Source organism: Ictidomys tridecemlineatus, chromosome 6, assembly GCF_052094955.1.
Source record: "Ictidomys tridecemlineatus isolate mIctTri1 chromosome 6, mIctTri1.hap1, whole genome shotgun sequence".
Taxonomy (NCBI): Eukaryota; Metazoa; Chordata; class Mammalia; order Rodentia; family Sciuridae; genus Ictidomys; species Ictidomys tridecemlineatus.
The window spans coordinates 65,587,279-65,614,423 of record NC_135482.1 but is presented as its reverse complement, the minus strand read 5'-3'; the positions used below and the strand labels follow the sequence as shown (position 1 = coordinate 65,614,423).

General features: G+C 46.2%; 3 protein-coding genes and 1 long non-coding RNA gene across 21 annotated transcripts in view; 1 reads left to right on the top strand and 3 right to left on the bottom strand.

Moving 5' to 3' along the window:
• Positions 1–1,250: 1,250 nt before the first annotated feature.
• Ddn (dendrin) lies at positions 1,251–7,164 on the bottom strand. Of its 5 annotated transcripts, XM_078014760.1 has the most exons (4): positions 7,040–7,123; positions 5,755–5,947; positions 5,122–5,193; positions 1,251–4,711 (listed from the first exon to the last, which is right to left on the bottom strand). In XM_078014760.1, the coding sequence occupies exons 3-4, from the start codon at positions 5,166–5,168 to the stop codon at positions 2,785–2,787; spliced, it is 1,974 nt and encodes a 657-aa protein (XP_077870886.1). In that variant the 5' UTR covers positions 5,169–5,193; positions 5,755–5,947; positions 7,040–7,123; the 3' UTR covers positions 1,251–2,784. The 5 variants fall into 5 exon arrangements, with proteins under 5 accessions (XP_077870886.1, XP_077870884.1, XP_077870885.1 ...); XM_078014758.1 differs by lacking the exon at positions 5,755–5,947 and having other exon boundaries at positions 5,122–5,292; positions 7,040–7,164; XM_078014759.1 differs by lacking the exon at positions 5,755–5,947 and having other exon boundaries at positions 7,040–7,164.
• On the top strand, positions 4,601–23,942 carry LOC120888315 (uncharacterized). Its single transcript, XR_005731849.2, has 2 exons — positions 4,601–4,735; positions 22,527–23,942. It is a non-coding gene; the product is annotated as an uncharacterized LOC120888315 (long non-coding RNA).
• Positions 9,024–23,586, bottom strand: Prkag1 (protein kinase AMP-activated non-catalytic subunit gamma 1). Of its 5 annotated transcripts, none has more exons than XM_005324901.5 (12): positions 23,443–23,586; positions 18,931–18,976; positions 11,923–12,032; positions 11,640–11,721; positions 11,487–11,545; positions 11,312–11,357; positions 11,150–11,204; positions 10,742–10,868; positions 10,471–10,636; positions 10,278–10,315; positions 9,868–10,014; positions 9,024–9,731 (listed from the first exon to the last, which is right to left on the bottom strand). In XM_005324901.5, exons 1-12 carry the CDS (start codon positions 23,449–23,451, stop codon positions 9,624–9,626), a joined length of 993 nt encoding a protein of 330 aa, XP_005324958.1. In that variant the 5' UTR covers positions 23,452–23,586; the 3' UTR covers positions 9,024–9,623. The 5 variants fall into 5 exon arrangements, with proteins under 5 accessions (XP_005324958.1, XP_040136654.1, XP_040136652.1 ...); XM_040280720.2 differs by adding an exon at positions 14,074–14,256 and having other exon boundaries at positions 11,312–11,545; positions 23,443–23,532; XM_040280718.2 differs by lacking the exon at positions 23,443–23,586 and adding an exon at positions 20,230–21,056.
• Kmt2d (lysine methyltransferase 2D) overlaps positions 23,943–27,145 on the bottom strand; it is a 39,369-nt gene continuing 36,166 nt past the window's right edge. For all 10 annotated transcript variants that reach the window (XM_078014748.1, XM_040280708.2, XM_078014753.1 and 7 more), the window contains 3 exons: positions 26,991–27,064; positions 26,761–26,869; positions 23,943–26,592 (listed from right to left, as the gene is read on the bottom strand). In XM_078014748.1, the coding sequence (XP_077870874.1) occupies positions 26,500–26,592; positions 26,761–26,869; positions 26,991–27,064 (276 nt within the window). In that variant the 3' untranslated portion in view covers positions 23,943–26,499. The remainder of the gene's footprint in view (positions 26,593–26,760; positions 26,870–26,990; positions 27,065–27,145) is intronic.

Here is a 27,145-nt window from a genome sequence, read left to right as displayed (position 1 = left end):
GCTCCCCGCGCATGCCAGGCAAGCGTGCTACTGCTTGAGCCACATCCCCAGCCCTCCATATGTTTTTTGCTACTTTGTTCTCTCTACTTCTATTTTGATTTTTGAGATGGGGTCTTGCTATGTTGCTTACACTGGTCACGAATTCTAGGATTCTAGCAATCCTCCTGTCTCAGTCTCCAGAGTAACTGGAACTACAGACTATGCTCTTAAAGACAGGCACCACCTCTACTTGAAATGCTCTTTCACCAAATTTTATCTCAAATGCCACTTCCTCCAAGGAGAAGTCCCAAATCTCATAAAATTGTAATCTCCCTAGTTTGACTCCTCATAGTATTTAACATCCACACTCGGTACTATCATCTCTCCTTAGTTTGACTCCTCATAGTATTTAACATTCACACTCGGTACCTCATTGTCAGGCATGCCTTGCTTCTCTTTCTGGAGGCCAGCACAGAGTGTCTTGCTCCTAGTACTGCTCAGTAAACACTTAGTCGTTAGAATTGGCAACAGCTAAGGATTGAGATGGGAGGGAGACAGATATCAGCAACCTTTAATCTCTGCCCAAGATGGTATGGTCCTCCTCCCCACTTCCTTCACCCTCTCCTTCCAGAACTATTTGAAATTTGGAAGTGTGCGTTCAAGGCAGGCAGCGGGGTGGACCTTCTTCCGGAGCTCAAACCAATGTTCTCCCCTCTGGTTCGGAAACACCAAGAGGAGAGACCCTCATCTCCTGAAGTAAGGCCAACCTCGGGGCCCTGGGTCGCCTCACATCCAACTGGCAGCCCTGCCTCCTCCAAGTCCTTCCCAGAGTGATGTCGAGATAATTGGAGACTAAAACCAGAAGTGGTTTGAGAGCCGAGCTGGGGACCTGAACGCTGAGCGGGAGCTGGGGTTGGCGGGACTCGATGGAAGTGAGGACAGAGGCGGGGCCGGGGGGCAGGCCAGGACCCGGAGACTGAGTCTGGGCAAAGCCCCCGCGCCTGCCTAGCCAGCGGCTAAATTTACCCGGGCTGACTCAGCCCTTGCCCGGAATGGGGGGCGGGGGGAGTGCTCCCAAGCAGTGGGAAGAGCTAGCAGGGGTGGAGTGGGGGGCGAGGAAGAGAGAGTCCCTGGTAGGGGAGATGGGTGGGCCTAGAGTTTTCTCCAAAGAAAGGAGTCCTCCTCCCCCCTCACAGCAAGCGGGAAGGAGCAGAGGAGCCCTGGGAGAGGGTGTGGGGAAAGGGTCAGAGAAAGGAAGATGCCAGAACTGATTAAAGGGAAGCTTAGATTTATTGAGCGCCAATGTGTGCTAGGCACTGTGCAAGGCGCTTCACATACATTACCGCATTAAATCCTCACAACAACCCTGCGAGGTAGGTGTTTATAAACCCCCATTTGACAGATGAGGAAACTGAGGCTCAGGGAGGTGAAGTGATTTGGCCAAGCTCACATGGCTAATAAATGGCAAACAGAGGATGTATCCAGGATCGGAGAGAAGAAAAAGGTCAGTGTCCGCGTTCCAAGCCACTTGGCGTGGATGAGTACAAAGAGGGGCTCGGCGTGCTCCAGAGATCTGGGAAGCCGGAGGCCTGCTCCCGGCCCAGCACAGCTGGAGGTGGCAAGGCGGGGGACAGGCGCGCGGTAACTAGGGATCAGATAACCTGCAAAGCCCGGATAGGGGGTACTCAGGAACTAGCAACCGGGGAAATCCGCGACCTGCGCGCGCCCCTTAGTGGCTACTGTGAGTATCACGCCCCACCCTATGGTCTTTTTGAGACCAGCCTTTTTCCTTGCCTGGAGGGTTTCTTGAAGAGGCAAAGATGCAAAAATTCTCAGGGTTCTGTCAGGTGGGCAATACACCTGGCTGAGAAATCGTAATAATGCTTTAGTACACCACTAAGGGACATGGGGGTGAAGCAAAAGGGGAAGGCCTAGAGAGGTCCCAAGCTGATTCATTGGCTACCTTCCCTCCCCAGCTTGGACCACCACAGGCCAGGGACAGTAACAGGGTCACTATCCTGCCTTGCTTTGGGGAACCCTCATCTAAACAAGGGAGACCAGGGTATGAGCACCTTGCTCACTCAGTCCTTCTGTAAACCCTAGACAGTCTCCTGAATTGAGGATAAGTGAAGGTGACAAGGAGGCAACTGGGGAACCCTTGGATTCTGTTCGTCTATTCCCAATGCTCTTTCCTGGCTTGTTGAGATGAGGCCTCCTCAAAGATCCCCAAATTCCAGAGCTGGGAAGAACCATAGATCTCCCTCATTTTAAATACTAGGAGCCCTGGAGAGGGGAAGTGACAGGTGTAAGTCAACTGGCAAATCAGTGGCAGAGTTGGGGCCAAAACTCAAGACCTGTGACAACAACCTTGAGTCCTTTTCCTGCTTTGCTGGTTGTTTCTAGACCCTCTTCTGCCAAGAACCCCTCTATCACCTGGCCACTTTGTCCCTAGATCCTTCCTGCCCAGAGGTCCTGCCCTGACATTGTCTCCCTATGACTGCCTCCATCCCTGCCCTTTTGCCTGGTCCTTACTAGGCCTCTCTGTTCAGCTCCACACCTTGGGCACCAGCCCCTGCTGAAGATCTCAAGGAATGTCTTGCATACAACAGGCATTAAATCTGCTCATTCCCATCTCTCCTGAAACAACCACAAAATGCCACATGCTCCCTTTTCCTTTCATTTCTATTTCAAGTATGGGTAGGGAAACAAGGAAAAGAGAGCAAAGGAAGTCTCTGTGGGGAAGAAGGAGGACCAGTAGGTCCAAAGAGGGATGGGTCAGAGGATACAAATACAAGAAGGAGTCTCTCACTGCCTTTCCCTATTCCCTTGTGGGGTCCCCTTGGCATCCCTCGCCCCAAAGAGGGCCTGCTCAGTTTGGCTGATGACATCTAGAATCTCTTGGACACTGTCGCTCAGCTCTGCTGTCTTCCCGCCTTCCCGTGGCCGGGCGTTCCCAACCACCGACAGGGTCCTCTCATTCCGCCAGGAGGCGCCCGGGGTTTCTGTGTCGCTTCCATCAGAGGAACCGCTATGGATGCTGAGCTCTTCAGCTTCGTCTGAGTCCGAGTCTGGGGCAGTGTGGCGGCGGATGCGGGACACTGCTTCCCGCAGGGCCCCAGCATAGGGCCCCGGGGTCCGCGCCCAGCCCCCGCCCGCGCGCCGCGGGACCACTGCCACTTCCAAGCCCTTTGCTCCGCCGGCGCCTCCCAGAGCTGATGGGCCTAAGGTTGGGTGCTCTGGGCTACCTGGCTGCGTGGGGGCGTCCGGCAGGTTTACTTCGCCTACCGAGAGCCCCAAGATGCGGGAGGCGCGCTCCTCCAGTGAAGATTCCCCCGGCTTCCCGTCCTCAGTTTCGCCCCCGCGCCCCCTGCCCAGCTGGTGTAAAAGGAGACTGCTCAATAGCGGTTTCTGGTCGCTGGAGGGAAAGACCTCGGACCCCTCGCCCTCTTCCTTACAGGGATTGGGTTGCCTGGGAGCTTCTCCCACCACGCGTGGCTCCCCAGAGGGCAAAGGCTGCACCTTTTGGGTTCGAGAGGTGGGAACATACTGGGACCGTATCACCACACACGTGGCGTCAATGACAAAGACACCTTCTCCACTAGCGGGACCCCGGGAACTGCGAGGCAGGGTGTGGGCGCGGCGGGTCGCCTTCCAACCCTCCAGGGTCTCGGATCCTGTCCCCTCTCTAGGACCCAGGAACTCTTTCCATCCAGTGCCTCCTGGAGCCCAGGGTCTGGGGAGTGTCTGGCTATGCCGGGGTGACTGCTTTTTAGGGGAAGGAAACCAGCATTTGGGCAGCCAGATAGGTTCTCTTCCCTCTTTCCCTTCCCTCGAGCCCTTGTAATGGTGCCTGGACCTGGGAGCTGGACGTGGGGGGCTCGGAGACGCAGTTGCAGACCTCGAAGGAGCTATCTCCGTGCCTGGGCTACCTGTAGTTTTGGCTTGGGAGTGGCGGTCACTACCATTGTTGAGGCCAGCAGCCGCTAGGCCCAGACTTTTCTCCGTGGCCCCCTTGTCAGACTCTGGCCTCGCTCTGGCCTCTCCACAGCCTGGAGATCCCCCTAAGAGACCTCGCCCCTGTCGGATACCCCAAGCCCCTAAGACGTCCCGGTAGATTCGAGGGTCTAACTTCTTTTTTGTGCGCCCTCCCTCTGTCCTGGCAGGGGTCGGAGTTGGGGCTGATGAGATGGGTGCCTGTGAGAACTCGGGACCTCGCTTGGTCCCCAAGGTCCTGTGGGGGCCTTCGTAACAAGGTGGAGCCACGTAGGGTGGTGGCCGGTCCCAGCGGCGTCGTGGGGCCGTACCTGCAGAGCCTCTGAGTAGCAGGTGAGTCTCATAGCTGGGGGGCCCTGGCCTGCGACCTCCCCAGGGCCCCGCCCATGGCGCCCCAGGGTCGCTCTGCGGTTGCGCGGATGGACGAGCTCTCCCCACCTGCCCCAGGCGCCCGGGCCGAGAGGGAACTGGGAGCCCTGCAGGTTGGGCCACCCGAGGGACGTTCCGGGGCTCCAGGCGCGGCTGACCCACAGGGCTTCGTCGGGCCCCACCAGCTTTGCGCCTTTTTCGCTCGGTCTCCTTGGCCTCCCGTTCCTGCGACGCCGCTTTCCTTTTCTCTTGCTCCCGGGCTCGGGCCTCGGCCGGAGGCCCCGCCCGCCAGTTGGTCGCCTCCTGCAGCACCCTGGAGGCCCAGGGACGGCGGGGTGGCGGCTCGGGGGATCCCGGGCTTGGCCTACACCTGGGACAATGAGCAGGAACCCAGGTGAGCAGTTTGTGGGGGAAGGGAGCCGAGGTCCAGGGAACTGGGAGCACTGGTGACCGTTTGGGACAGCCACGTGAAGGGGTTTGTGTGAGTGTGTGCGAGTGTGCACGTGCGTATATGTTAGGGCTGAAGTCGAAGTGGGACTCCTCGCCACCTCTCCATGCACACTTTAATAGCGTCTGCCCCATCTTACCTCCTGCCCTTTCTCACGCCCACTCATGTCCCCCAATCAACGCTGAATGAGTCAGGCCTGAGCCCTCGAGGGGTGGGGGAGGGAGGCGCGGGAAAGAGAATGGGGACCAGCGGTGTTCACTGGTGCCTGTGGGGAGATCTGGACCCCAATCCCCGCCCCACCACTTGCTTCCCCTCACCCCTCCTTCACTCACGTGCGGTTCTGGGGCCCGCGAGCCCAGTGGCTGGCCTGAAAGTCCATGGGCTGTCGAGAAGGGGCGCGGCGACTATAATGACAGGAAATAGTCTTCACTTCGATCACCAACAGCTTGGACTTCTGCACCCAGAGGCAGCTGCCAGACTCCTCATCCTGGAGCTCCCGGGGGCTGTCGGGCCCCTCGGAGAACAGCGGGCCATCCAGCATCCTGCCCCACCCCACCCCGGCCCCCCACCCTCCCACCCGCCCCTGGAGCCCCCTCCCAGCCCAGGGAGCCGGCGCCCACTGCAGAGCGGCGGGCCCAGGGACTGGGAACTATATATACCCAGGCACACGTGTGTGCCTGTCTGTGTGTGTGTGCGCGCGCGCATGTGACACAGCGCGGACGGCTCAGCTTTGCTACCTCCCCCATGTACACGGCCGCCCCCTGGGGCCCAGGATTGGACGCCCCTTCCCACTGCTCTGGTCCCCCAAGCCTAATGGGACCCGCAGTGTGGGTGGAAGAGAGGCTTCTGATTCCTACCACGCTGACAGTGCCCCCCTCTCTAGTCGTCCCCATTTCTTCAACCTTCCTGCTGTTTTAACCCTTTACTCTCCTGCTTGTCAGGTTGCCAGACCACTAGGGTTCTACCTGGTACTTTCTTCCTGCCTTGGACTTATTTCCACAACGGGGAATGATGAGAATGGAATTTAAGGTCTCTGCCTGCCACTCTCTGTGCTGGTTTCCATGGGGTTGGGGTGCAGGAGGGGCTGGCCCACGGCTGGGGGCGCTATTTTTAGCGGCAGTGGCATTCGGATGCAGAGATGAGATGAGTAACCAGCTCCTAAGCAGTGGAGAGAGGAGGTGGTGGCTTTCAGGAAGCTTTTGTATGACTCGGGGAGAGAGCTGTTCCCCCAAGCTCAGAAAGGGTGACCCCTACATCCTTAACCCTCACTTTTTGAGTGTGGCAGAATGGCTGCTGGTATAGTAGGACACACTCCATGGTGGCTATCTAAGCTGTTCTACCACTCCCACTCTAGATATTTGCCCTTGGGCACCCATGGAGCCACCCCACCCAGGAGCAGATACATTCCCCAAGTACAGAAGCCAGAATTTTGGGGTTACACTGTTCTGTGCCTACACAGCCCTGCCCAGCCTTATGGAGGACAGAATAGAGTGCTTATGCACTTGCACCCTTACTAAGAGGGATGGAGGAGGAATGGTGTGCTCCCTTGGCAAAACAAATTCCCTAGCAACTGCAATAAAAGTGGCCTGTATTTCCCACTGTAGGAAATACCTCTCCACTACCACAATTCCTAGTTCACTCAACCCCTTTCTAAAGTGGAACTAGCCTCTTGGGCTCAGTCTGTCCTAGGAGGTTGTTGCTTACATCCACATGATCCCTCCCCCTAAGCCTATACCAGGTGTCCCCTGATTCACCATGGTAATGTTAGTGGCAGCACAGCCCACGCCAACCCTTACATGCAGAGACTTAGCAACATTGCCTGGCAACCATGGCAGCAGCTTCCGTGGAGGGGAGGGGTGCAGAGAGGGAGAAAGTGTGTATGGTAATGGTTCCTAAGGAACAAGGGACAATTTGCCTCTTCTAAGAAGAAAAGGTTAGGAGCCTGTGGAGCTCCCTTGTCCTTCCCTCAGTTCCATCCTCAGATTCTGAGAATGATTGGTTGGATTTTAGAGGAAAATGGGAAAAGCAGGAGATCCCAATTTGTTTTCTGCTAAAGGACATGGACCTCTTTGGGTACAGACCCTACCTTTTAAGGTAATGGGAATAAAAAGGGTTGCATGGTAGAGATGGGACTTACTACTGAGAAATAGCACAAAACTTAGACCCCCTGCTCCTTAACATGGACCCTTGGAGAGAACCCAAACAGCCCCTGTCCCATCTATATCCTCCCTCCTGATTCCATGCACATACCAGCCGCACTGATGGCTCTGCTTGAAGGTGCTTCTTTCCACTCTGGATTCCACCAGAGTCCAGAGGCTTTTTAAAGCTCTTGCCTCCTCTCCAGACAAATCTTTGTTCATGAGGGAATGTGACATAAGGAGACATCTGTCCTTTCCACCATGCACCTACCCACACACATATAAACATACTCTAATTCTAATAACTTGGAAGCCTTCCTCCCCCAAGTTTGGGAATGTGCTGCCAGAGCTGTGAAGAGGTGAGCACAGAAGCAAGGGCATAGCCACAATGCAGCACTGAAAGCTGAACCCTGACAAGTATCTTGATGCTTTTCTCCTGGTTTGGAATCAGGAGATTCCATTAGGAATCCTGGTTTGGAAAAAGTATAGTAAGGCTGATGGTTCATCAGAAGAGTTAGATACAGGGGCTAGGGTTGTAGCTCAGTGGTAGAGTGCTTGCCTTGCAAGTGTGAGGCCCTGGGTTCGATCCTCAGCCCCACATAAAAATAAACAAGTAAAAATAAAGATATTGTGTCCATCTACAACTAAAAAAATTTTTTAAATGCAAAAAAAAAAAAAAAAAAAAGAAAGACTTAGAAACAGTAGAGGGAAGCCCAGGCTTGTAGAGATGCAGTAGTTCCTGGTTTGGATGGGAAATTATTGTGTACCTGCAAGGGAGTAGTGAAATGGCATTGGAATCTGGCTCATGTCCCATAGTCTGGCAGTCATTGAGGTGTCTGATGCTGACTACTGTTTCAGTCCATGTAATTTCAGCATAGGGAGTGGGTCTGATAGGGTGACCTAACTCCTGCTATTCCCTTACCCACTACTGTTAGCTCAGTGTTTGTGTGTGTGTGCGCACATGTTTGTGCGCTGCGAGCTACTGGAGATTTAAACTAGGGACAAACGTGCTAGGCAAGTGTTCTACCACTGTCTAGCTCATTCTTACCTTGGAAGAAAGGCAAGAATTTGTAAGTTCAAGGATAGTGCCAGCCCAGCAAAGTTCAAACAATCCAACCTTCCTTAGGAAAAGCTGCTGATGGTGGCAGGTCTCTCGGCCCAAAGACCTGTCTGTTCTCTGGAGAGCTATCATTATTATGAGATTTTCCTGGGGCCTCAGCTATGGTTCAGGCAGAGGAGAAAGTGAATAATAAGGGAATAGGGTGGACAACACTTGTGAAAGGAGAATTACAGAGGTAGTAAGTCTAGCAGAGTGATTAAAAAAAAAAAAGAAAGAAAGAAAAAGCATGAAACCTGGATCTAGACCATTTGGATTCTAATCCTAATTTTATTTTATTTTATTTATTTATTTATTTTAAATCAACCATTTCTCTAAGGAGGACTAGCTCCTTTCTTTTTTTTTTTTTTTTTGAGAGAGAGAGAGAGAATTTTTAATATTTATTTTTTTAGTTCTCGGCGGACACAACATCTTTGTTGGTATGTGGTGCTGAGGATCGAACCCGGGCCGCAGGCATGCCAGGTGAGCGCACTACCGCTGAGCCACATCCCCAGCCCCTAATTTTATTTTTTATTAGCTTGTGGCCTTGAGCCAGTTAGTCACTCTATGCCAGACAATCTATTAAGGGCTGGGGATTCAGCTCAGTTGGTAGCGTGCTTACCTTGCATGCACAAGGCCCTGGGTTCAATCCCCAGTACCAGTATCAGTACCCCCCACACACACAAAAAAAAATCTATTAAAACTAGTATAGTATCTAGTATGGTTCTGAAGACTAAATGTGTTAATACAGTTGACTATCCCTAATCAAAAAATTTTAAATCTGAATTGCTCCAAAATTCAAAACACATAGTCTCAAGTATTTAGGATAAGGAATACTTGTATAGGTAAAGCACTGAGAATGATATTTAGTATGCAGTTATATATGTATGTGTGTTGTTATTACTACTGTTATTAGTGATGAGTTGAAGAAGTCATATGAAGTTGAAAGGTTGGGGAAAGTGTCTATTAAGTGTAAAAATCAAACACTGCAATAACATGATGAGATTGTTGTCATTTAATCAGCTTTGCCATGAAAAGCAATAACCTTTGCTATCCACTCTGACCTCCTCCACCACTTAACCATCTTCCTTCATATGCTTACAGCACAAGAACCAAAAGCCTTCCTCCCCACAATCCTCCCCACTCAGATCACTGGAAGAAATGACACTAAATGGACTCAGCCTCCTACATACAGCATGAACTAGGAAGAATAAAAATATGAAGAGTTTGGTTGTGCTATTATCTTAGGATAGAGTCAGAGCAGAGACAGAGGCAAAGGAAGGGTGAGGTCTAGGGATCTCTCAGAGATCAGTATTTGCCTGAGGAGCACAGAGCCCATATTATACCCAAAAAGGGGCTATGTCTAAGACAGGAGCTGGGATTGGCTAGGCTGAAAGATTTTCTCAAGTATACATGTGAGGGTAAGGGCAGCTAAAATCCTTCCTCCTTCTCCTCATGCCTCCTCTAGCTTTCAGAGAGAGGGCAGGGGACTCTGAGTAGGGAACAGTCAGTTCTCCTAAGGTTTCATCTGATTCCTACAGCTTTCATTAGGCAGCAAGTGAAGCATATCCCCTGATGCTGCCCAACTCCTTCCTCCTGCTCAGGGCTTCTTCTCTCCACCTGTGAGCACCAGGGCCTGCAGGATGTCAGATAGTGATACAATTCCCTTGACCACATCATTCTCATCCACTACTACAAGTCGGTGAACCTGGCACAGAACAAGAAGAAGGAATGCTTAGTGCCAGCCTCAGTTGGGGTGAGCCCCTCAACCCCTATTCTCCATGCTAAACCCCAACTCTCAAGACTACTTCCCCCAGCTCCTTTAGAGTCACTGGCCTCCCTACCTCTGCTTCCACCAGCCTGTTGATGATGGTCTCTAGAGTTTCATGCAGGTAGCACTTGAGAACACCCTCAAAATAGTGTGATCGATGTTGTAGAGCTTTGGTCACAGACACATCCAGGTTGTTGTAGGTCTTTTCTGCTGCCAGATTCTGGGGAGAGAAAGGAAGGGCTTGCAGGGAAGCAAGGGAACCAGTCCCTAAATCTTGGACACACCCAATCTCACCATAGGGGTTTAGGGCAATTGTCAGCCACATCCACAAGCCATACACAGATCATTCAATTTATTTTCAAATAGAATTTGAAAGCTTGGAAACTTCTAAGACTCAAATGACAAAAAAGACTTCTTCTTTTCCCTTTCCACATTCAATATCCCTCCCCTTCCCAATATCCCAACCCCTCCCCAATCACTCACGATAACATCAAACTTGGAGTAGATGTCCACCACACGCCCTAGGGGGATAGAGGCAGCTCAGAAAGGAGTTCTGGCATCCAAGGCTCCCCCTTCCCCAAAGAATTGCCCCCCTCCCATGTTGAGCTGAAGGGAAAGCAGATTTTCTTCAGCTACTTGACCCCTAAGAGTCTTCCCTCTCCTTTCCTAATCTCACCTTTCTCATCCACCACAGGCAGGGCTGAGACTCGATGCTGTACAAAGATGCCCAGAGCCACATATACGGGGGTGGTAGTACGGACCATAGCAATATTGGCATAGGTGCCAATCTGCAACTCTTCCAAAGACTTAGACATGAACTCTGGCTTGGGGAACTCAGTGATCTGAGGAAAGAACCATTAGCTTGACTTTTAAGGCCCCCTAAACCAACCATGGATAACCCTCCAACCCAGTATATAAGAAATAAGAACTGGGTTGAGATCACTTACAAACAACTTGAGGAACTTCAGGATGCGCTTGTGAGTAAGAATGTACAAGGTATTGCCTGATTCTGGGTCAATAACTGGCAGCCTATGGATCTTGTTTTGAATTAATGAAGAGACAGCATCAAACAAGCTGTGAGAAGGTAAAGAGTAATAATAAGTCCATAATTCTAATGCTGAGTTATATAATTCTTTTAAAGAGTATTTGTAAACAGGAAAAACTGGTGGTTAGGAGAGGTTGATAGCTTAGACCAGACTTGGGGGGAGAGAAGGAGTGAGTGAGTGTGTAAGAGAGTGTGAGTATTAAGAGGAGTATCTTTTTTTGCCCCTCCCTGGATCTTTGGGTATTTAGAGTTTTAGTTAAGCTGATGGCAAGGCTGTTCCCATTTGGATACATGGATAGCAGGAACTCACCTAGCATTTGGAGAAATACAGACAAGTGGCTTAAAGGAGTCCTGTAGGTACACCTCTGAAGGGAAAAGGGACAGTTCACAAAATACTGCCGTGGAAAAAGCATTTCCCACAGGAAACACCCTCATCCCTTCATCCTTTTACAACCCCCAATTCTCCATATACCTCTCCAGGTTTCTATTTTGTGTTCTTCTAGCTCATAGATCTGTACCTGGAAGCAGAAGCAAAAGAACTTGATCATCTTCCTCTTTATTTCATGGCTTGCATGCAGGAAAATACATGAGAATGAGAAACTCTGGGCAAGAAAAGTGGTTTTAGTGTTTGGGCTAAGGTTCCTTACCAAGGCTGACTTATAGTAGCGATGTAAGATATTGATGAAATCTGTGATAGTCAGCATACCTAAAGGCCAAGACAAGAGCCCTCAGCATCTCAAAGCTTCTCTTCTTTCCCAGCATAAGATGCCAATAATATTGTGTTCCAGACTTTTGCTTACCCACAAAACTTTGCTTCTTACTATCCCACAATGGGGCAGCACGTACACCATTAGTTACCAAAGCAAAGAAAGCTTTCTTCACCTGTAGCCAAGACAGTAATAATCATAAAGGGAAATTAGCAGGATACAGGACTGTTAGAAAGAAGAAGGGTTGGTATTCTGGGGAAAACAAGAGATTAATTCCATAGAAGGAAAAGGCCATTACCCTTAAGATGAGACAGGATAAGCGGTATTGAACCAGAGGTTCCAAGGAAGGGGGAAAGGAAAAGAAGATTCCACCCACCTGCAGGGAAGTATCAAATACAACCAATTTGGAGCTTGTGGGAATCAGGTCATAGCAGCGATGAGACTTCATGAAGGAAGTATATACGCTATTATTCGATTCTGGGGTCTCTGCATAGGGTGGGACAGTTAATAGCTTTCTTCCATACAACAACCCCCCATTAAAAGAGACAATAAACAAAACAGTGTTTTAGTTTCTCAAATAGAGCATTTTTTTAAAAATAATTTTTTAAATAAGGTTCCCTATTCTGTTTTGTTCTGTGGTTCCTAGAAAACCTAGATGAACCCCTTAAAAACTGTTTTATCCAACTCCTAACCCCAGGTAAGATTATATTGGCTCTTTAAGTAAAAGAAGGATGATTAAAACAAAGTCTATAATATCTTTCATTAACTTGTTCTAGTCTAAAAGTTTTTTCTCATCTTTAATTCAAAAATTTCCTTTCATTTATTTAGCACACTTTCACTTGTTGTCTTTTCTCAGTAAAGATGAAATACCAAGGGGCTGAAGTTGTGGCTCAGTGGTAGAGCACTCGCCTAGCACATGTGGGGCACTGGGTTCAATCCTCAGCACCACATAAAAATAAATAAATAAAGGTATTGTGTTCACCTACAACTAAAATAAATAAATAAATAAATGATAAAATACTAAGCAAGCTTTTAAAAATTCTTCTCTAAGAGGCTGAGGCTGTAGCTCCAGTGGCACAACACTTCCTTAGCCCCACATAAAAATAAATAAAGACATTCTGTCTACCTACAACTACAAAAAAAAAAAAAAATTCTTCCAAGACCTGCAGATGGCAGAGTCATGGTATAAGTTGGGCCGTTTCTCAGCAACACTAAGTTGGAGCCCAGTGCTCAATCATCCTGAGAGTTCATTATGGGATCATTCTGGAATCAGAGATCATACCACCTACTCTAGACAAATAGGAGAGTCTGGCTAGGCTTACCTCCATTCTTGTGATTTTTGTGGGGGACAGGTACTGGGGATTGAATCCAGGGGCACTTTACAATTAAGTTACCTTCCCAGACCTTTTTTATTTTTAATTTTGAGACAAAGTCTCACTAAATAGCTTAAGGCCTTACTAAATTGCTAAGGGTGGCCTTGAACTTGAAATCTTCCTGACTCAGTCTCCTGAGTCACTGGGATTAAGGCAGGTGCCACGGTGCCAGGCTCATTCCTGTGATTTTAATTGCTTGACCAAAACTGGAGAAGTAATCCCTCAAAACAGCAGCCCAAATGTGCTATGTACTAGGCTATCTATACTAAAACATATTACATCACTTAATTCTTTCAACAAATCTGTTAAGTATCCTCATGTTTCAGATGAGAAAACAGATATGGAAGAGTTAAATAAGCCATCAAAGTCACACCATTAGAAAGTGGCAAGAAAGATCTACCTAATTCCAAAGTTCATGCTCATAAATTCTAAGTCAATTTTGTTTATTTGTAGCTGGGGATTGAATGCAGGGTCTCTGTTCATGCTAAAATGTGCTCTACCATTGAACCATATCCCTAGCCCCTCCCACCAGCTTGCTTTTCAATATTTAATTTTTCACCAAAGTTACACAGGCACACAGTTTGAAGAGTTAAATAGTTTTGCTAATTTTGTTATGAAAAACTGCTGTACCAGGCACCCACCTCCCTGAACCACCCCTCCTCAGATATTTATCTCTTTTAGCTGATTATTTTGGTAATTATTTCTATGTCCTTAAATTACATACTTATATTGCTACTTTCTGATTTTTCATTTTTGATCTTTATCTACTATCTTTCTAACAAGTAAAATGAGGATTTTTAGTTTTTTGTTTTTGTCTTTTTTCCCTACCGGTACTCCATCACAAACATGTGCCTTCCACCTCAATTCTTCCAGGAGTTAAACTCTAATGTTGGTTATATTAGTACTTAAGCCATTTTGACTAAATATGCATTATCAGAACTAAACCAAAAAGTAAACTCTGATTTTTCTTTTACAACTTTGTTTTCCCTGGAGTTAACAATGGTTTTATACTCATTTAATTTTCTATATAAGTACTTATAATTCAACCCCCAAACTCTTTCACAAATTATTAAAATCTCCTTTCAAGAAATTCAGAAGCATGAGATAACTTATCAATTTAAATTATCTAAAGAAGTCTCTCTGGATCTTCTGACCTGCTCAAATCTGGACTGGTTTGCCTGGTGTATACTGCTGCCATCCTGGGATCTTCCTTTCGTCACCATCCAGGGGGCCCTTTTACATCTCTCCTCTATTGGTACTCCTGTTTCCTGTATTTCATGTTTTCATCTTTTTTGATTACTCCCTTGTTTTGGTGGAGCACATCTTCCAGTAGCTTCCTGAGAAAGGGTGCATGGGAGGTAAATGTTTTGAGACCTTGCAGTCTGTTGATATCTTTATTCTACCCTCATCCTTCCTTGGTTTATAATTTGGGTGGATATGGAGTTTATTTTCCTGAAGAATATTGAAGGCATTGCTCCATTTCCTGTTAGCTGCTAGTATTGTTGAGAGTCCCAGGTAATTCTGATTCTTTGTATATTACTTGCTTTTTCTTCTCTGGAAACTCACAGGATCTTCTGTTTTCAGTGTTTTGAAGTCTCATGATGACTGTGTTTCAGCAGGGTTCATCCACTATGCTAAATGTTCAATGAGTTATTTAGTTTGAAAACTAATTTTTCAGTTCCCAGAAATATTCTTGATTTTTTTGTTTTCTTTCTTTCTGTGTTGTCATTTTCCCTTTTCAGTCCTATTATTTAGATATTGGGCCATCTACACTGATCCTCTCAGGTCTGTCTGGGTTTTTGTTTGCTTTTGTGACTTATTGTTTTTTTTTTTTTTATCTTTTTGTAGTTGTAGATGGACAGAATGCCTTTATTTTATTTGCTATGTGGTGTTAAGAATTGAACCCAGTGCCTCACATATGCTAGGCAAGCACTCTGACAGTGAACCACGTCCCAGCCCCCGACTTCTTGTTTTTAAAATATCTTCTCTCCTATTTTCTGCTTCCTTGATTTATTTTGCAGTGCTGGGGATTGAACCTAGGGCTTTGCCCAGGTTAAGCAAGTGCTCTACCACTGAGCTACATCCCTAGCCCAGCTTCCTTGATGTTTAACTATATTCTGGGAGAATTCTTCTCCTGGATTTTTCAGATCTCCTATTTATTTCTGTTTTTGTTTTGTTTTGTTACCAGCAAGTGAATCCAGGGGTACTTAACCACTGAGCCACATCCCAAGCCCTTTCTATTTTTAATTCTTTTTTGGTACTGGGAATTGAACTCAGGGCACCAGACCACTGAGCCACATCCCCAGCCCTATTTTGTATTTTATTTAAAGAGAGGGTCTCACAGAGTTGCTTAGTGCCTTGCCATTTCTGATGCTGGCTTTGAACTCATGATCCTCCTACTTCAGCCTCCCAAGCCGTTGGGATTACAAGCATGCACCACTATGCCCAGCTTTATTTTTTATTTTGAGACAAGGCCTCACAAATTGCCAAAGCTGGATTTGAACTTGTGATTCCCCTGCCTCGCCAGGGCTTTGTGTATGTGAGGCAAGCACTTTACCAATTGAGCTATATCCCCAGCCCCCCCAAAAGTTTTTGTTTGTTTGTTTGTTTCTGTGGTGCTGGAGATTGAACCCAGGGCCTTCTACATTCGAAGCAGGCACTCTACCAACTGGCTATATCCCCAACCCCTGTATTTGTTTTTAAGTTTTGATTGATTTCCAAGGGCTCCATTTTGTTTTCTGAAAAATTCCTTTTTTAAAAAAAGAAAAACATATCTTATACTTGTTTCCTGATAGAAATATGTTCATTGAGCCTAATATTATTATTAAAGTTTTCTACTCTGTGTATTGACTTTTTCTGCAGTTGCTTTTTTTTTTTCTTTTTGTTTCCATATGTGAGGTGGCAAGTAATCATTTGTATCACTTTTTTCACTTCCTTTAGATGTTTGGTAGTTCCTGGTTTAATTTTATTAATTCATTCACCCATTCATTTATTCAGGGGCACTCTACCACTGAGCTATACACTCAGCCTTTTCTTGAGATAGGGTCTCCTTAAGTTGCCTAGGTTGATCTCCAACTTGTAATTCTTCTGCTACATCCTCCTGAGTTGCTGGATATTATGGTTTAGATATTAGGTGGCCCCCAAAGGCTCATATGTAAGACAATACGGGAAGGTTTAGAGGCAAAATGACTGGGAGACCCTTTAACCCAATCAGTACCTTAATTCCAACAGTGAGTGTAGGCAGGTGGGGTATGGCTGGAGAAGGTGGATCATCGGGGGATGGGGGAATGGGGGGGGCACGTGTCTTTAGTAATCTATTTTGTGAGCTCAGCTTAGTCGCTCTGCTCCCTGATGCCGTGTCCCCAGCTGCTTTCCTATACTACACACTTCCGCTGTGATGTTCTGCCTCATCTCTAGTCTTGAGGAACAGAGTCAGCCAGCCATCTACCGACTGAGACCTCTGAAACTATGAGTCCCAAAATAAACTCTTCCTTCTCTAATTGTTCTTATCAGGTCTTTTGGTTACAGCAGCAAAAAAGCTGACTGAAACACTGGGATTGTAGGCATGTACCACTGGGCCTGGCTTGGCTAGTAACTCTTGGTTTAAAAGAGTATTCAAATTCTATTGTTCCCCCATCCCTGCCAAAATCACTCTCTCTCACACACACACACATTTGGGGGAGGTCCAGATTATATTATTAAGAGGGGAGGATTAAAAACTGATTGGGTGCTCTAAGTGTGTGAGTAAGTCTTCTGTAAGCCATTTAAATAGAGAACATTTAATACTTATATTTTTGGGGCATTCCCCTCAAGGGGAATATGGAGAGAAGAACTATTCAATTTCAAGCTTGGAGGGTGAAGTCTTTCAGTATTCTAGAAGCTGAATCTCCAGGGGAAAGAGGGCTGAAGGGTCAGTACCTGGGGCAGTTCACTTTAGGCCCCAGTTTTCAGTATAGTACCTCTGCCCTCAACTGTGCCTCAGTCTCTCTCTTGATGCCCAGTTTTGGCCAAAGTGGGGAGGGGGAGTTGTCCAACCATATTCAATAGGTAGACTCTTGGGATCTATTTGCTCATTTTCAGTTTTCTCAGATCAGCCAAGTTACTCAACATTCTTCCATCTGCTTTCCAGCTTCCAAAAATTCATTGCTATTATCTTCTCTCCTGTTCTGATAGTTTGTACCTTTTTAAAAAAATTCCTTTATAATGGTTTTAGGGGGTTTGGTGAAGGATATATATATCCAATCTATCATCTTTAACTGGAAGCTATCCATTGTTTTTCAAACATGAGAATTCACAAACACCTAAGAAATACCTTTAGATACTAGTTGAAAATACACTGCATCAACAATTAAACACTACCATTTTAAGCCACAGGCCCCTATACATATTGAATTTGGCTTTCCTAGTGTTTTAAAAAAGTAATTTGTATTTGCTCAACTTTAAAAACCTGGAGATTTACATAAAAATGCTAATTCCGAGTTTCTTTCCAATATCAAAAAGATCTGGGGGACAGAGATATAGCTCAGTGGGTAGAGTGCTTGCACAAGGCTCTGGGTTCAATTCTCAGCACCACACACACAAAAAAATCTGGCCAAAATAGGTAGATAGTCATAGTGGCGCATGCCTGCAATTCCAGTGGCTCAGGAGGCTAAGGCAGGAGGATCTTGAGTTTAAAGCCAGCCTCAGCAAAAGCAAGGCACTAAGCAACTAAGTGAGACCATGACCATGTCTTTAAATAAAATAAGATTTAACTGGAAGCTACCCATTGTTTTTCAAACATGAGATTAGAATAAATTAGAATAAATCAATTAAAAATAAAAAAGATTTATAGATTGTTCCAATCATATTTCTGTTTTACTGCTAGGTTCATGTAGATAATCCAGTTTCTAACTCCTACCTTGTTGCTACTGAGAATATACTCAGACAGATACCAGGTGAAAATGCTCAATTATGAAGAGTTATTCAGATAATCCAAAAATAAAATGAAAACAAAAAATGTTTTAATTTTTTTTTTTTGGTGGTGGTACTGAGAATCAAACCCAGGTCTTTGCACATGCTAGGTAAGCACTCTACCACTGAACTACTTCCCTAGCCTAAAAAAATTTTAAATTCTTGTCAAGAATTCAAAAACCCTTAGGATCACAATATGACACTATATTGCATCTTTTTTTTTTAATATTTATTTTTTAGTTTTTGGCAGACACAACATCTTTGTTTGTATGTGGTGCTAAGGATCGAACCTGGGCCGCACGCATGCCAGGCGAGCGTGCTACCGCTTGAGCCACATCCCCAGCCCGACTATATTGCTTCTTGGAATCTGTACTCAGCTCCTATTTAATCCTCTGGAAAAGTGTGTACTCCCAATGCATAAACACATCCTGTGGAGACCTAAGAGTGTTCCTGGGAAAAATTGTTTACTAGAGATGTCTGTCATTTGTGCCTCTTTCTAGATGGCCTAGAGTTGGAACATTCCATTTTAAAAAGGTATTTGGAAATTCACAGGAATTGTCTTCTCCTTTACTCTGGATTTTAAAGGCATAGTACTTCTACTTCCAGATAAATTCTAAGGACTTTTGAAGTTTTTCCATAATTTCTTGTGTACACTTAAAGGCTTTGTGAACTTGCTGGGTGATAAAATCCTCACGGCACTGTTTTTGGATTACTCAAAAAATACCAGAGATTTCAAAAGCATAGCTAGCCAGCTGAGTTGCCTACTGAGAATGTACTCAGACAGATACTATGTGAAAATGCTCAATTATCTCAGAAGTTATTCCCAAGTGGCTTAATAATTGAAGGTATTAATCCTCCCCACCCTATCCAAGATTTATTCCTGGGTGATCCTACCAAATGACTATTCCTGATTTGAGTGGCTTGGCACATTATCTGGATCAGTTTTGATTTTTCCAGGAGAAACACTAGAAGATGCAAAACCATTGTGAAGATAAGTTAGGGTCAAGCTATGGTTTTTATGTTCAGTCTCCTTTGTTCACTTTATCGCACAGTATACTTACCTTGAGGATGCTCATTTTCCAGAGCAGGGGAGCTATCTGAAGTAACCTGGAAAGATAAGAGAAACACAGATGCAACTTAACCTAGGCTCCATCCATTTTAACCTAGCAACATTAGGAAAAAGGCTTATAAACTGATGATTTCCTTTAAAACATTCTAGGACTCTTCATAAATATTATTTTACTTAATTTTCGTAACAACCCTAAGGTGAATACTATTATTATCCTATTTTCACAGATTAGGAAACTGAGAGTCAAGAGACATTAATCAACCCATCAAAGGTCATCTGGTTGGTAAGGGGTAGAGACTTGAACAAATTATCTGTCTGGTTTGAAAGTTCATGTTCTTATTTGCTACCTTGCCTATGAGACATTAGGTCTTAAAAAAGTTTTTTTTTTAAAAATATTTCCTTAGTTGTAGATGAACACAATACCTTTATTTTATTTTATTTTTTAATTTTTTTAAAGAGAGAGAATTTTTTAAATATTTATTTTTTAGTTTTTGGTGGACACAACATCTTTATTTTATTTTTATATGGTGCTGAGGATCAAACCCAGTGCCCCCCACATGTGAGACGAGCACTCTACCACTGAGCTACAATCCTAGCCCTAGGTCTTAAAAATTAAGACTACAAAATATGGACTTAGGATAGGCCTCATAGGATTCTCACAGGATCGACTTTATTAAAATACAGATGCTGGGCTGGGGTTGTGGCTCAGTGGTAGAGCGCCTGTCTAGCATACGGGAGGCACTGAGTTCGATTTTCAGACCACATGTAAATAAATGAATACAATAAAAGTCCATCAACAACTAAAAAAAATATTTTAAAAAATAGATGCTGCTGGGGACTGGGGTTGTGGCTCAGTGGTAGAGCGCTTGCCTAGCATGCATGAAGCACTGGGTTCAATTCTCAGCACAGCACTACATACAAATAAATAAAAATAAAGGTCCATCAACAACTAAAAAAAATATTAAATAAATAAATATAAAATAAAATAGATGCTGCTGGGCACAATGACGCATGCCTGGAATCCCAGCTACTCAGGAGGCTGAGTCAGGATGATCACAAGTTTGAGGCCAAACTAGGTAACTTAGTGAGACTATGTCTCAAGATAAAATAAAAAGGGCTGGGGGTACAGCTAAGTGGTACAGTGCTTGCCTAGCATGTAGGAGGCCCTGGGTTCAATCCTAGTATCTCAAACAAATAAAAACAAACAAAGACAAAACAAAAACATGGATGCCAGAGAGATAATGATATTAAGCATAGTTGTGGGCACTGGAATCACAGACATACCCCTTACCACTGACAGAGGGCCATGTCTGGGGAGATCCTCATAGTTGTCAGTAAGACAGCCAAAGCCTGAATAACTGAGGAGTAGATGAGGAATGTTAATGTATAAAACTGGAGACTTGAGTCCTCTCAGGACCCTGTGAGTCAAAGGGGATGCTGGATTTCCAAGTTTCATTTCCCAAGACAGTCTCAGATTAGACAAACAAACCTTCAGAACCATCTCTGTGCTCCCCCAAGTGGGGATGTTATGTAGGAACTCAGGAGGGATTCTGAAAATCAACTGGCATCAATAATTTTGGCTCCATCTGTTTTTGGTAATATCCCCAAACAAACTTAAGGCCATACTTTACATCCATAACTTCTGTAGTAACATGAAGTTAAAGACTTTGGCTTGAACCTTGGAAGCTGGCTGGCAAACAGGGTCAAGTTGGCAGAGCAACCCTAACTTCCCCCCTGAAATGTGCTGAGGGTTGGGGGAGGAGAGAGAATAAACTCCCTCACTTCTCTTTGGGCTTGGTCTGGGCATTTTTGGCAGGGCTACTGGAACAACAGCCTCATCATTTAAAAGTGGAGAGAGCTGTTCTGTAGCAAAGATACACACATGATATACACAGCCTCACAAAGGACTATACAAAGGTACAGAAACAGCTACTCATATAAATTACCACACCCATCATATGATACCTACACACCGCACTGTTACAGTTATTTTTTTCATTATCTATTTAAACAGATTATAAATTCCTGGAAGCCTACAACTAGCTTACACTTTGTATCCCCCATCACTTAGCAGGGTGTACTGTATATCATTCACAATTTTTAAAAATTCTCTAGTAAATAATTAGACCTAAGACTAAGTTATATATATAGAGAAGAGACATATATCTTAATTGAAATATAGATAACAATATAAAAGAGTAAGGTAATTGAACATATGACCTTATCTTTCTGCCTGTTTCTCCACACAAGAGGGGAATTTACTCCTTTCTATTTTTAATAATGTGAGGAACTGAGAAGACACCCCTGTATTCCACAAGTAGTACAATATATTACAGACACAGTTTAGATCTGACACACAGACAACAAATTCTTTAAACTTCTTATCCACATTTCCAATTGACTTGACAACAATACATCACAAAGACTACTAAAAATGCTTCAATACAAAACAGAATATTTATCTGTTCAATCCTCTTAGTCTTACTGTGATTGGTATCTTCCCAAGTACCTAGAACTGTAGTTGATTTTCCTACTTTCTGTAACATGCAGAACTCAAGGTGCTAAACTACTATGTTAGAAATGCCTAATATCATGCCAGATGCAGTGGCATAAGCTTGTAATCCCAGCTACTTAGGAGGCCGAGGCCGGAGGTTCACAAGTTCAAGACCAGCCCCAGCATTTAGTGAGACTGTTTTAGGGGGGGAAAAAAAAAGAAGCCTTATATCCATCTCTCTTACACTTTTATAGTCTTAAGCTTTTACCTCTCCCTTCTGTAACAGTCTCTAAATTTGTTTCCTCGCCCTCAATCTATCTCCTCTTTGATTCATCTTCTGTGCTTTCACCAAGTTCTCTCACAAACGCATCTCTCGTTTGAGAGGAATTTTCATCTCCAGAAATCAGAAACTCATTACTTTCTGTAGTGGGTCCATTCATTGAAAGAAAGCTGTTAAGAACATTCCCTGCAAAGCACACTTATCCCTGGTTCAGACATCTTCCACAGGTCCCTTAATTATAAAGCAAAATTCAAACCTAGAACAATAAGCAATACCTTCAACCTGATTTTAGCCTACTCTTCTAGTCTTTTCTCATACTGTGTCAAAAAATTCAAAGCTCCAGCAACATCAAACCAACTATCTCACTCCTATTTATTCTTTGTGTACCCAATTTTTATGTCCTTGCTCAATTTTAATGCCCATTGCTAAGTCCAGTGTAATTTTTTCCTCCTCTACACTTGTACAGTTCTTAGTTTATGTCTTGATGATGGCACAATCTACCTTAATAGCTGTTTCAGGTTTGCCCTTACCCTCACTTCAGTTAGGTCAAGGACTTTCAAAGCAAGAATTTTCTTTTTCTTCTTTTTTAAAACAATCTCTACACCTAGAACCCAATCTGGTACATAAAGCATGAGGGCTAAATTAGAAAATATATAGAAAATGCTTTGTAAACCATAATACATTACCAGTAAATTAAAAATGATACATCATTTTGAATTGAGTGAAATCAAACTATTGTTGCTCAAAATTCTCTTACTCTAGAAACTGACTCCCTTACCTACATTTCACTTTACCACTTTGTTTTCTTCTTTAGAATCTAAGGAACACCACCTCTCTGCAAGCAGAGAAACGGTGTGGCAAAGAATTACTCAGGGCAAATAACTAAATGATCCAAAGAAAAGTGAACCTGAAATTCTTCCACAACAACAGTAGCAGATGATTAAAAACCAAGCTGAGAAGAGTTAATCTGACAGAGTAACTGGGGAGCAGGAAGTAAATGCGGGGGTGTTCCTAGAGTGCTGGAGAAAGAATCCCCAGAGTAAGGTGGGTTCAAACATGGAGCAAGTAACCTGCAACATCCATGGGAGAGGGACAGGGACCTGTCACAATTGGTCTTTCGCCTGCTCATCAAGAATGAACTATGTCAACACTCCTGCTTGAGTCGCAAAGCAGGACATGACCTAAGCTTGTCCAAGGGACAAGGCGGACTATAACACTGAAAGATTTCTTCCTTCAAGAAAACCTCAATTCTCAATCAATAAGGGAATGGAACCTCGCTGGATGCAGTACAAAAGTCTTTCAGATCTCCCTCCTGCTAGAGATTGTAGGAATCAGTCAATCGGGTTCCAAGAACTATCTGCAAGAACGGGTCACCCATCAGTAAAGCTAGATCATAACCCTGCTCTCTCATGTACACTTCTGAAAAGGATTGAGTTGCTATGAGAAAAGAGGCCTGAGAGCCATAGGGTACGTGGGTTCCAAGGAAGGAAGCCAGGAAAGTCCCCGCCCGCTCCGGCCAAGGGTACCGCGGACTGACGGAAGGCAGGCAAGGGCGGGGCCCCGTCTTAGGAAATACGCCCAACGAAGGAGCAGAGGGGCTGGGTCACGCAACAGGACAGCCACCGGCTACTTCTTGTTTGCCAGACACCAGCGCCAGGCCCTGCCCGTCTCCTAAACTGGGGGGTCTCAGGCTCCACAGCGCCCCCCGGCCGCCCTCCTGCACTCCTCACCGTCTCCATCGCAAGGGGCACCGGCCTTATCCTTTCACTTTAGGAAGCTCGCTCAGGGCACGTCCCGCCCCATGTCCGGTGCTGCGACGCCACTTCCGCCTACGTCACGGCATAACGTAAGCCCAGACTGGAGGAGTCCACCCTTGCGCGGGTGGCCTTGCCTGGATAACCACCCTCCCCCGGGTCCTCGGGACCTCACGTATCCGGCTGACGGCGAGGGTCACGGAACGGAGCCGCTTATATTTAAAATGTTCTTTTTTTATTTGTCGTTTAAAAACAAACTTGGAAGAAGCAAAATCCAAAACTTGCCCTTTGCCTCTCGCAACATAAATTATGTACAGTTCAGAATGATCGCTGATACAAAACATGCCAAGGACAGGGGCGCTGGGGGTGGAGGGAGAGAGGGCGCTTTAAAAAAGGGGAACCATTTCATCCGTTGTTACGAAGGACCAACCTTGCTGTACAGGATACACACAACACAAAATAAAGTCTTCACGGGATTCACACTTGTCAGCGATTTATTTTTTTAAAAAGGGGGAGGGTCCTGGAGGTGAGGGTAGAAGGCGGTACAGGGGAAAAACTGAAAATTGAGTATGTGCAAGTGTAAACCAACCCAAAATACAAACAGGGGGAGTGGGGTGGGGAGGGAATTCTGATGCAATTATACAGGCAGGGTACTTAAAAAAACCAACAACCAAAATTCCAACCTTGCAGCTTGGGTCTGAGTTATAGTTTATATAAAAATTAAAAACTGTATAAGGATTCTTCACTAAATTCTACAGGACTATCGGATACCTAGCATATGCTTACAAAGTCTGCCCCATCCCCTTTGCCCAATCTTAAGGCCCAAGCCCCGACCAGAGTTTGACTGCAGCCAATCTCCCCGTCCCTGTGGCCTAGACCTTTTTGCTCTCAGAAAAAGAGCGACCAAGGGCTGTGGCTCTAGGGGCAGCAGCCCAGTCTCCCCACTGCCTGATCTAATTACAGTGATTCCTGTGGGAGTCGGGGGTGTTATTCTCTTAAACATTTGCAGCTTGAAACAGTTGAGGAAGCAGCTTAAAAAAAAAAAAAAGAAAAAAGAAAAGAAAGAAATCTCCCTACCCCCATCAATCCACAACCCCCCAAATTCAAAACAAAACAAAAACAAACCTAAAATCACAACAGCGACCGTGCTCCCCTTCCAGCAGGCCTGCCCATCTGCCACCACCAAGCCCACCCCTACACTCCAGACATCTGATTCTTGAAAATATTAATTACAAAATGCCCTTTGCCCACAGCCCCTAGGAGAGAACTGCATATAAGTTTTATCTTCAATTCCATGGCTCCCTACCAGAGAGGGGTCTGGGGCTTCACCTACCCCCTACCTACCCCTACCCCCAGGAAGAGGTTCAACTGCAGCACAAGCTTGGGCAGAAAGGGGAAGGAAAGGGGGCAGGGAACCCATCACCCTCTGGCTCCCCCTGGGGCCAGCTCACTTTTGTGCGTTATAATAGTCCAACTATACAACGGAGAGGGGGGGCGGCCCAGCCTCTCTCTATACCCTCACCTTACAGCAGTCACAGCCAGGGGGTGGGAAGGGGAGGTGAGGAAAAGGGCGGTAGGTTGGGTAATGGAGTGGGCCCCCCCACAAGGGGAGCTCCATGTGTCCGCCCCACACCCCCCTACCATTTATAAACTGGTTTTGTAAAAAGAAAATAGATATATTTATATAGAATATATAAAGCACAAAAATTAGTAGTTTTACATTTGCTCTCCCCGGGGGTGGGGGGAGAGGGGAGGGTTCTCACCTCCAGCCGGCTCCCCCATGCCCCATAAGACTATGTACAATCCCATGTATAAATAGATAAATACCCCCCACCCTCCCCGTGCTGACACTAAGCTCCCCACCCCCACATCACCACCCCTTCCCACCAGACCAGCAGCAGTTTGGTGACTGAGGGAAAGTGGGAGCTCCGGGCCACACCCTGCCTCACTGGGTATGGGCATGCCACTCAGGGATAGCCCTCACCCTGCCCCCCACCCACCCATCCAGGGGCTGGAGGGCAAATGGGCTCATGATGAGGTTAGGAAAACAGGAGAGAGATATCCTGGTCCTAGGTTTAGCACACCCCTCCTGCCCCATGTCCAGATGGAGAAGGAAGTCCTAGAGCAACTAGGGGCCAGTCATCCCCAATCTTCATCACCATTTGCCTCAACCACCATCCCATGCCCATAATTAAAAACAAAGATGGATTTTTTGTTGTTGTTTTTCTTCCTCCTCCTACCCCCTTTCCACCCACTCAGAAGAGGGCAGTGAGGTGGGGGAGAGGGTTGGGGCAGTAGGGGCTTGGAGAGGGTCTCACATTTCAAAACAGCAAAAAATCCAACACTTAAATGAGGTAGGTGTGGGTGCGGGGTCTCCTTGCCCGGCTTGCCTAGCTTACCCTCCTGGGAAGCTGGGCGCCTCTTTCCCGTTCATGTTGCATTTGTCAGAGTGGAAAACAAGGAAACACAACCCATAGAGAGACAGAAACACAGAGGAAAGAGGGAGACAGAGACAGATAAGAGAGGGAAGGAGTTGGGGGTGAGGGTGGGGGCAGGACCCGGCAGGCAGGGCCAGGTGTGGGACCCGGCCTTTGGGATTGTCAAGCTTAGTCAAGTCTCTTTGCAGCCTTGAGTTGGGCCGGAGAGGTCAGTGGGAGCAGCAGGGCTGTGAGGCCCGGCCACACATCCTCCTCCCCGCTCCCTGCTGCCTCCCAGATGCTTCTGGGTAGTTCCCGGCCCATATCCCCCTCAAACCTGAGATGCCCAATGGCTGCTTCTGTCTGGCCCCTCCTGGAGCTGGGGGCAGAGATGCCAGCCTGAGGGTCAGTGGCGGGGAAGAGGGTTGTCCCTGGTGCCCAGGGTGGGCGTGGCCTAAGGGGCCCTCTGCCCCAGCCTCTTGCTCCAGGGGCTCCGGTCAGTCGGCAGCCCCTGCCCTGGGTCCTGGCTCTGGCTGCTACCTCTCTTCCCCCTCATCCCTTTCAGGGAAGAGGTTGGGGGTGGGGAGACTCCCCTGCCTGGTAGCCTCAAAGCTTCTTAGTTCATCCATTTTCGACAATTCCAGGCTCCACAGTGACAGGGGATCTTGTGCTGATCATCCTCAAAATCAAACTGATAGTCATAGGTCAGCTGGAAAGAGAAAAAGGCAAAATCAAAATTTACTCCCCAGAGGAAGGGGATGCTGGCTGAGATCTGATCTGTGGGTCACGGCCTTGAAACCCAGCTCCTAAGTAATAGCAGAGAAGGGGAAGAGAGGGAGGAGCTGCTTTGTCACTCACTTAGGATGCTTCCTCTCACCTCCTCTCCTTTGGGGATTCGCCGGCTAGAGATGATAATGATTTTGTCCTCCTTGTCAAATGTCACGACTTCTGCCACACAGTTAGGGGCACAGGAATGGTTAATGTACCTGGGCAGTGGGACAGAGTCAGTGATGCCAGGCAACTGAGTAGAGATAATTTTGGTTCATTGTTGACCTATGCTCAGAGGGTCACCTCCAAAGACCCCTAAATCCCTCCTTCATCTCTCACCTGGCAGGGCCTCCAGTCAATGTAGCATCAATGACATGTTCATTGTTTATTCGGAACATGTAGATGCCTCGATTCTAAGAAAGACAAAGGTTGCAGAAGGGACAAAATTATCATATAGTAGACTCAGGCTGTGGGTTTATCTACCATGTTCCTCC

What these genes read in the sequence shown, in the direction of transcription:
- Prkag1 (XM_040280717.2), bottom strand. Translation starts at nt 20,439, where the DNA reads ATGGTTCTGAAGGTTTGTTTGTCTAATCTGAGACTGTCTTGGGAAATG. An exon ending in ACTCCAAGTTTGATGTTATC is followed by an intron (nt 10,015 to 10,277) that starts GTGAGTGATTGG and finishes TTCTCTCCCCAG; the next exon opens with AATCTGGCAGCAGAAAAGAC. An exon ending in ACAGGCTGGTGGAAGCAGAG is followed by an intron (nt 9,732 to 9,867) that starts GTAGGGAGGCCA and finishes GTTCTGTGCCAG; the next exon opens with GTTCACCGACTTGTAGTAGT.
- Ddn (XM_078014758.1), bottom strand. Translation starts at nt 7,164, where the DNA reads ATGTCACATTCCCTCATGAACAAAGATTTGTCTGGAGAGGAGGCAAGA. An exon ending in CAGAGCCATCAGTGCGGCTG is followed by an intron (nt 5,293 to 7,039) that starts GTATGTGCATGG and finishes GGGGCCCGACAG; the next exon opens with CCCCCGGGAGCTCCAGGATG. An exon ending in CGCGGGCCCCAGAACCGCAC is followed by an intron (nt 4,712 to 5,121) that starts GTGAGTGAAGGA and finishes TCATTGTCCCAG; the next exon opens with GTGTAGGCCAAGCCCGGGAT.